The sequence below is a fragment of the Ctenocephalides felis genome, unplaced genomic scaffold (assembly GCF_003426905.1).
Source record: "Ctenocephalides felis isolate EL2017-DRISC unplaced genomic scaffold, ASM342690v1 CF-g0.4_SCAFFOLD_01886, whole genome shotgun sequence".
NCBI lineage: Eukaryota > Metazoa > Arthropoda > Insecta > Siphonaptera > Pulicidae > Ctenocephalides > Ctenocephalides felis.
In genome coordinates, this window is record NW_020538040.1 from 159,126,188 (window position 1) to 159,136,415 (window position 10,228).

General features: G+C 30.1%; 1 protein-coding gene across 1 annotated transcript; it reads right to left on the minus strand.

The window, feature by feature from the left end:
* Positions 1-2,989: 2,989 nt before the first annotated feature.
* LOC113376134 (transcription factor SOX-13-like) lies at positions 2,990-4,936 on the minus strand. Its single transcript, XM_026616058.1, has 2 exons — positions 4,922-4,936; positions 2,990-4,051 (listed from the first exon to the last, which is right to left on the minus strand). The coding sequence occupies exons 1-2, from the start codon at positions 4,934-4,936 to the stop codon at positions 2,990-2,992; spliced, it is 1,077 nt and encodes a 358-aa protein (XP_026471843.1).
* Positions 4,937-10,228: the final 5,292 nt, after the last annotated feature.

Consider the following 10,228-nt stretch of genomic DNA (forward strand, 5'->3'; position numbering starts at 1 on the left):
AACGGAGCATGGCAGAATCAATGTTAATAGTTCGGACTAACAATAGCATAAATCTAAGAACCGACACAAATATTTTACATGACACTTATATAAACATCATTAATAATTTATAAATTTTTTCATTTATCTTATTCTTTTCAATAAATTAATTTGTTTTTTCATTTTTATCGATTTTTGTATGCGATAGCACTCCTTTTGTTTACATTATAATGATACCCTCTCTGTCTCCATCTAGATAAGTACTTCAAATTTGTTTAGAATATTTCTGTAAGTGTTATATGTTTCTTTAGTACTGTGTCAAGCATTGCAAGGAATAGTTGGTGTTTTTTGTATATCAAAAATTAAATGAAATTTAAATAAATTATTAAAGAATGTGTAGTATATAAGTAACTGTTTTTGAAATTACACTGAAGATGAGACACACCATGGTCTCGAAACGTCTGTAATCATAAAATAAAGTTGTGTTGAAAAAATCTGAGTGCTGTTTTGTTCATATTAAACAATTAATATATATATATATATATATATATATATATATATATATATATAATGTACATTATACCATTTGAAAAGATCAGGACGTTCGATTCAAACCATACCTATATTTTAACACTTAATTTTTCTTTTCGTCTGGTTTTTGTATGTCAATATATTTTTATAATATATATATATATATATATATATATATATATATATATATGCATATATATAATGTATAATGTATCTTTTTAAAAATGTAAGACATTCGATTCAAAACATACCTTTATTTTTATGCACTTATTATTTTTTCTTTTCTTCTTGTTTTTCTTCTTGTTTATCATTATAATTTTATAATTATAAATATATATATATATATATTTATATATATATATAATGCATGTATATAATGTACTATGTTTCATTTCAAAAGTTCAAGCTATTCGATTCAAAGCATACCTATTTATTATAATGCATTTGATATTTTTTCTTTTATATTTGTTTACCTTTGTAAATATATATATATATATATATATATATATACATACATATATATATAAATATAATATTTGTAATTTTAAATTTATAATGGTAAACAAGAAGAAATGTTTCGATTCGATTCAAATTATAAATATATTTCAATGCACCTAGTGTTTTTGTTTACGCTTATAATTTTATGTCTAGTACTTGTTTTCTCAATTCAATTATATAACTGTAATTGGTATAATAAAATATAAATTTAATTGAACTATGATATTGTAGTATTTGATGGTACAATTATGTGTAATTACTATTCAGAAATTAATCGCTTATATGGTTTATATAGTTTATGTATGTAGTTAAAATCATTAGTAAATAGCACTTTTGTTTCTTAAAAATCTGAATCAAATAGATAAAGCTGATTTTAAAATAAATCATATAAATAAAATGTAGTTTACGAGAATGTATCAGAAAAGCTTTCAAAGTCTAAATACTATTTTTTGTTCTAACATTCCATAAATTGGTTTCTATGTATAGAGAAGTATATTCGATTTCAATAACATTTTGTTTACGAGAATGTATCAGAAATGTTTTAAAAGTCTAAATACTATTTTTTTTATCTAACATTTTATTTATTGGTTTCTATCTATAGATAAGTATATTCGATTTCATTAAGATTTTGTTTACAAGAATGTATCAGAAAAGTGTTTTAAGTCCAAATACTATCTTTCGATTTAAAATTCTATAAATTGGTTTCTATCTATAGACATGTACATTGGATTTTCATGAACATTTTGTATTACTAGAATGTATCAGAAAAGTTTTGAAAGTCCGAATACTATCTTTCGATCTAACATTCTATAAATTGGTTTCTGTCTATAGATGAAGAAGTATATTCGATTTCATTAACATTTTGTATTGTGAGAATGTATCAGAAAAGTTTTGAAAGTCCAAATACTATCTTTCAATCTAACATTCTATAAATTGGTTTCTATCTATACATGTATATTCGATTTCATTAAGATTTTGTTCACGAGAATGTATCAGAAATGTTTTGAAGGTCTAAATACTATTTTTCGATCGAACATTTTATAAATTGGTTTCTATCTATAGACATGTATATTCGATTACATTAACATTTTGTACCAGATTTTATTTAATTATTTGACAGTACATATTCCTAAATAGAAAGAAATAAATGAAACAAACTGCATGTTTACATATTATAAGTTTGTATTATTTTCTTTTTGGCACATAAAACGCCTGATATACAATTTGACAATACTTTTTAAATATCATTTTCGCTACATGACTTCAGTATATCAGTTTAAAATTAATTTAAATTAAATATATTCCATATCTCGCTCACCTAAAGTGAGCTTGCAAACTATTTCGAAATGCGATGGCCGATTAAATTTTTCAATACATTTTACATGATGGAATTATTTCGGTATCACAATTAAGAACATATTTGATTACAATATAGTCGTCATTTATACAGTCGCAATATATTTATATGCGATTATTTTTACACAAGTAAACTAGCATATCTATGAGTTATAATCAATCCTAAATAAATCATATTTTAAGACTTCTATATCAATTTTAAGTACAAACTTGATATATATTTTTCATTTGATACATTTACGCATTTCATAATCATAACGCATATAACGGTTACACTAACATTCATTTGACATATATCTATATATGTATGTATAGAGCTCTGGTTATCAATATAAATAAATAATTATTTGCTTAAACCGCATATCGGATATAATATAATAAAAGTACTGGCATTAGCATAACGACAATAATAAAACATAAGATTCTAAATTGCACTATTCTTTTTTTATCGATGTTGTTGCATAGTACCCACGTATATAGTAGTAGTTATAGTATTCTAATTATTCATACCCTAGATACCTACGATCTTATCATTAACACTGATGGAGCGCCTGCATCTCTCTGCAGTCAGTTATTTTACAAGATTTGGATCACGATGTTGGCACAAAGTCTATACGTATGACGGTCAATCATCCTCGCGCGGTTCGTATGCTAGCCCATCAGGTGAAAATCCTGCAGGAGACAAGCTGTCTGGAGGATAGTAATATCCGCCAGCGGCAGGCGATGGCGAAGCCGCAGAAGGACCGGGCGACGCCAGATCAGGCAAGAATGAACCCGCGTCTCCTTCACGACACCACAACTGCCGCATCTCTTGGCGTCGGGTTCTCATCAAGGTTTTGTATTCAGAAATGCGCATTTTTTTGCCATCAACTATGCAAGTTCTCTTCGGTCGCGGTCGGTATCGATAATCTGGATGCTGTTCCATGTGCAGTTTAGATAATCGAGATTGTTCTTCATAGTACGGCTGCTTGTCTGCATTACTCATTGCCTTCCAACGGGCACCTAGTATCTTGGATATGTTAGAATTATGCATATCCGGGCAGGCTTTAAGAATCTTGCGCCGTTCGTCTTTAGCCCAAACCATAAATGCGTTCATCGGTCGCTTGATGTGCGGTTTGGTTTCACCGGGATCACGGCGTCCAGGCCGAGCTGCACGGACCTTATCAGTATCCTCTGCAGGTTTGAGTGGTTCTGGACCCCACAAGCGGCAGGCGGATAGAAAGTCTGGCTCCTCAGATGAAGGTGGTGGCGCCTGTGGGGGTGCGTAAGGTAGAAAACTGCGTTGTTGTGGAGGAACCGGTGAAGGCACCAGCTGTTGCTGTTGGGCAGATGACAACTGTTGTTGTTGGGTGAGGTTGGATCCTAAGGCGTCTTTGGGTTTACTTAGATTGAGTGGCGCATCAGGATCCAATGGCGGCGGCTGTGGAGCGGGTGCTGGAATTGGTACAGGAGCAGGAGCGGCATGTGGTGGACTGCGGCGCTCAGGGGCAGCTGCCGCGAGCCAATTACCCGGTGGACACGTGCGCATGAATGGCATAAACATCAGGGGTCGTGGTGGACCAAACTGAGCACTAAGCTGGTTTTGGAGTTCCACTTGTTGCCGCTCATGTTGTAAGCGACGTGCATGCTCCTGTTGCTGCAAACGCTCTTGCTCCAAAACACGCTGGTTGACATCTCCCAGCAGCGGCTGTAAGAACAATGAAATTAGTATTTGCTTATATATTGTCACACTAAGCTAATAAAATAATTACTAAAAATAAATTAAAATAAAAGTTGGTATCAATTACATATTAATAAACAAATATGTACACAGAGCTAATATATACATCTTAATGAGAAATAATTAGATTATATTAACAAATATTAACTTTCTACATATTTGAATCAATGCACAAAACATTAAATATATTTAGATATAAGCAACTGGCTCAATACATGTCGCACCCCTTTGTGAAACTCAAGTAAGTATATCTCTTCGACAACTCTTTTTCGTTGTAGTATTATTCCGTCAGAGAGGAAGAGTTACGACACCGGGAAAACAGCCGACATAAAGAATACATCAATTATTGATGCAAACACACCCGGAAAGTTCTGCTCAAAGATGTACTATATTCATGATGTACGCAAACCGCATGCAATAGAAAGTGTGTACCTCATTCCACGCAAAACTTATTTAAAATAATGTCTGGAGGATATTGTAAGAAATATTATGCATGGCATCTACGACAAGTACAAAAAGGAAGCCAAGGTGTTACCAAACTATTTTGGATTTTGCTGATTGAATGACGACTATTTTATGAATAATGTTTTCTAGTTTTAGTTGATCTATTCTTTCAAGTAATTCTGCTCAGAACAAGCACTAAAAATCACTTAAAATATTATCTTTCAGAAATATATATTACAATAATATTGAGAAATCATACTTCCGCAAATTACAGTATTCGTTTGGTCTGCGTTACGACGCATCAAAGATTTTATTGCTCCCGTTGTTTATAAAGAGCTTGCAGCGTACACTTTGTCGATATCTCTTACAGCGGGGCCATGTGCCACATACAACCTTTGCTATAGACATTTTAATACACAATATTAAAATAAACAAACATTCATATACTCGGAATAATATAAATATAAATTCGAACGAATACACATAGGTTGTGTTTTGAGCGCAATATGCGCCTGTCATATTTGGAATCAATGAGGGAATATATAGGTACATTAGACAAATATCTATACGGATCAAATTTTGGCTTCTAATATAACTGTATATAAGTATCACTACTATTAATATTTTACCACATCCAACAAATAGCTCTAAATATAGAATAAGTTTCTATACAATAAAACCTTTAACCCCATGTTACCAAGAATCACAGCATATCCATAAAAATCTAAAACCTCATCCATAAGCGTCGAGTGTGATATGTTATACGATTTGCATGATTACGGTGCATCTGATGCCAATAAATGATAAAGAATCGGTAAATCCATCAGGGGTAAATTTCTATATACAAAAGAGATGATAATCCAACAAAACGATTAGCTATAGAAATAAGTTTATCGGACAGTTCTATCTTTGTGCACGTGCGTAACTCTCGGAACCCCAGAGATAGAGCTGTGGTTTAATTGGGGGTTGCAACAAATATATTTATTCAACGATAAATAAAAATATGCTTTTGTATACAAAACACGGTGCTACAAAAACATAGTGATATTGGCATTAAGACATTGGCTTAAGATTGTAGTTGGCGCAATTTTAAGTAAAGTCATATCAACATCACTATAGTAAAAGATATTCTAAAATCAACCTTAATGAAATAACCTATATCACTTTATGTAATCTCTATATTAATAATTAAAATAATCAATATTATTTTTGTGGTAGTCTGATTAGCAGAATTCTACAGCATCTCGTCAGTTCATAAGCTATCGCAAATTTGGAACCAATCGGTATATAACAGCCATGCCACTAATTTACTATTAACGTAAAAATGTATATACAAATAAGTATCTACTGTGTTCAAATACTTATTTATTTAATCCCAAAAAATGTAAAAAATAACAACTTCTTTTTTTTAACTTTCCGTAGGGTAGGTTATAGTAATCTCAAAAAAACGAAATTAAAATTTTTTATATATTTTTACGTTTCAAAGGTGTCTGAATATTTTGGCATACATTAGAAAAAATGGATGTATGTGTGTGTATGTGTGAATACAATTTTTCGTCGACAATTTCGAGAACACGAATCAACTAATTTGAATGATTCAAAAAACATTCGATTCCTGTTATTAAGGAGACGTGCTGATTAGTTTTTGCAAAGGCAGGTTCAGCCGTTCCGAAGATACGAGGCAAAAAGTGCCAAAAATGTTAATTCAATTTTTGAGAGAACCGAGCGTCCGATTTGAATGATTCAAAAAACATTTTATGTCTAGCGGTTTCGGAGATCCAAAAAAAAGTAAAAAATGCCATTTGGCTGACAAAAATGACCATTAGACATATGCACATCAAATTATCACATATTTTAATAATGAGAACTAATTTTGTTTACTTTTCTGTGGGTTCCGTACCAATGTTTATCCGTTATACTGTGACGCGGCGCCCACGCGCTTCGATATTTCGTTTCTACGCAGCTAACGTATCGCGATTGCTTTAAAAAGAGCTCAAAATATTTCAAAGTATAAAAAAAATTAAATTTTTCAAAAAAGGGTATTTTCTCAAAAATTTCAAAAATCTAAAAAATCGATTTTTTTCAGAGTTCTAAAAGAAAATTGAATCTTTGTTGAAAAATTTAATTTTTGGTACGGAAAGTTCCAGCAATTTTCCTTAAAGCGGGATGCCATGCACCACTAGTTTAATTCGTATTCCGTTATTACATGCTAAATACAATTAGTCATTTTATTATAAGATTAAAAATTAATTACTTGTAAAAAAAAGCAGTCTCGTATTTTATTCATTAAACATGAATAAAGTTATCAATATCTAATACTGAGAGCTATACCATTTTTTCCCAGCTTTTTCTTCACACGCTATCGTTTTCTTTTTATATCAGAATAGTGAATCGAAATCCGTCAAACTATCATCACTAGTGGCGCCATAAGCGGCAAAATGTTGAAGCTTACAGTTTACAACTTACAATTAATAAATGTATCATTTTTATATTTATCAGCAATTAATATAAATTAAAAATATAAATATACGATTTTATTCTTCATTATTTTAATCTGTATTGTTATTCATATAAGATTAATTTTTATTAAGTTTGTCATGATATCCTATTTCATTTTTTCCCTCCATATTGGTACCTGTCATCTGTTTTCGCGCGAAAATTCTATATGGTTCAACCACCACATACCAGGAATGTCAAGGCACAATTTTAAAAGAAGTCAGATAATTATATATATACTAGTGCATAAATATTTATACTAAGTGAATAACTACAATAAATAATAAAGAATTCAATTTGATTAAATTCAAAGTGGTTTTATTAATACAGTGATAATTTTTGCTTGTAAGTGTGCATTTATTGTTAAGGGAATTCAGGTAAGTATTTAGATATAATAAATTTTCAAATGTTAACAATAAATTATACTGTTGTTCGTATTAGTTATTAATATAAAGTGATAATTACTATATTATTATTAATTAGTATATATAGTAAAAAAATATTTTCGTCAGAAAATCAAAATTATAATTTTCTCAATGCTTAAAGTCATTACGAGTCGTTCGAAATTAAAATTAAACATATAAATATAATTGAAAATTAACTTAAAATTTTATATCTACAAATTTCAATTTGAAAGATATTAGCGGGAAATTGTGCTGATTAGTTTTTAGTGAACATTGGCCGATTCTTAATTAATTATACAATTATTTTTTTGGCGTTTTTGATAGAACTTTGTATCATGATAGAGTACATGGTCAAAACCTTGGCTACTTAAACTGTGGGTCGCGTAGGAAAATTATAGAGTCGCGAAACCGTTAAGTGGTCAAATATATATATATATATATATATATATATATATAACATTTTATAACATCACGACTAGATTTTTGTATGTTTTACAACAAATTCTATAACTTTATATTTTCATATGTATATTGTTACCTGATAAATAAAACATCTAATAATAATATTTTTTATATTTGTGTGTGGCCGTCAAAAAAATTTTAAGAAGCCCTGGTCTAAACCACAGATTCCCAAACTATTTTATTTTGTGATCCCCTTATAGGCCTTGCCATGGACCCCCTTTATTTACCCAACATCGATTTTATAATTTTTTTTTATAAATCTATAGAATTTTTTTTTTCATATATAAATATTATATATGACTTTATTATAAAAAGTATAGATAGGTAAATATATATCAATATGGTGTATTGTGATCCACTAGCGTATAATATTTATTATAAACATGTATAATATTTATTAAGTTACCTATACGAAACCTATAAAATAGCGTACAAATCATTAAATGAATAAAGTCACAGATTGAGATTATGCAATTTTATTTTTCAGTGCTAATAAAAATGAGGAGTAAAAGAAATCCAAATATCGTTTCGGATCAAAATTCTAACTCATCCGTAGATTTATTTGGTTCTGAAATGATGGCGATGATAGAAGAAAACCTTTCGGGAGAATACAATGACGGTGAACTAATGTCAGGTAAATGTATTTTAAAATTATTTATTACTATACATAATTAATAATGTTTGTAAATATTAGATTTGGGCCAAACAATAGCCACGGAAGCTTCACAAATCTTGAATGAGAATCTTCCAAATCCTACAGAAGAGACGACAGTTGTAGAATCTCAAAATAATGGTAAGAACTATCGAATAATAACATTAATCATTTAAGTTCGCACGAAACTTTAAATACCAGCTCTCAGGCCAAAAGACAAGGTAGTAAGTTAAAATTTGCTAGATCGATATTGTTTTTAAAGCCTATAAAATAGCGTACAAATTATTCAAATATCAGATTGCGGCCATGCAATTTTATTTTTCAGCACTAAGAAATATAAGAAATGATAAGGGTAAAGAAAATCCAGATATCATTTTTGATGAAAATTCGACCGGGTCCGTAGAATTGTTTAGCTCTGAAATGATGGCGATGATAGAAGAACACTTTTCAAGAGCATACAATGACGATGATCTAATATCGGGTAAATGTATATTTGAAATTGTTTATGACTATGCATAATTAATAATTTCGAAATTCCAAAAACCATATAGCAGGCTACAACATAAATGCAAACAAGAATGCAGAAATGTTTAATGAGAATCTTTTAAACAATACAGACGAGACATTCAATATCAGCGCTGTTTCTGGAAATTGTCAATTATTTGACAAACAATATCCAGACAATAAAGATTCTTCCGAAAGAGGTGTTTTAGAAAACATCCTAGCAGGCTACGACGTAAATGCAAACAAGACTGCAGAAATGTTTATTGAGAATCTTTTAAACAATACAGACGAGACATTCAATATCAGCGCTATTTCTGGAAATTGTCAATTATTTGACAAACAATATCCAGACAATAAAGATTCTTCCGAAAGAGGTGTTTTAGAAAACATCCTAGCAGGCTACGACGTAAATGCAAACAAGACTGCAGAAATGTTTATTGAGAATCTTTTAAACAATACAGAAGAGACATTCAATATCAGCGCTTATTCTGAAAATTGTCAATTATTTGACAAACAATATTCAGACAATAAAGACATAAATACAAACGAAAATGCAGAAATGTTTATTAAGAATCTTTTAAACGATACAGAAGAGACGAAAATAGTAGAATCTGAAAATAATGAAAGCAACCAACAAAAAAATAACGTGACCAATATAAGAAGTTTTTACGAAAATTTTAACAACAGCGCTTATTCTGAAAATTGTCAATTATTTGACAAACAATATTCAGACAATACAGATTATTTCGAAAACTTAAGAACAGACCACGATATAAATACGAATATCATATACGCCCCACAACCAATGGAAAATACTGACGTTGATTACACCACTAATGACACCATAATAAATATTGAACAACTTATGTCTTTGGGTCAAGCAATAGCTACGAATGCTAATACTTGCAGAGATTTTGTTACTGAATATTCTAATAAGGAGATTGATTTAAATGGCAACGAAAACCCAGAAACATTGAATGAGAATCTTTTAAGCAATACAGAAGGTACGATCCAAGAAACAAAAAAAATAATTATTGATTTAAGTTCTTTATGGCAACAAGGCCCAGATAATACAGGTTCTTCCCAAAACTTTATAGCAGGTCAAAACGCAAATGTAATAAACAACCTGGTAATTATTCCCATTACTTCTGAATTCGTCCCTAATGATAGCATGTTAAATAT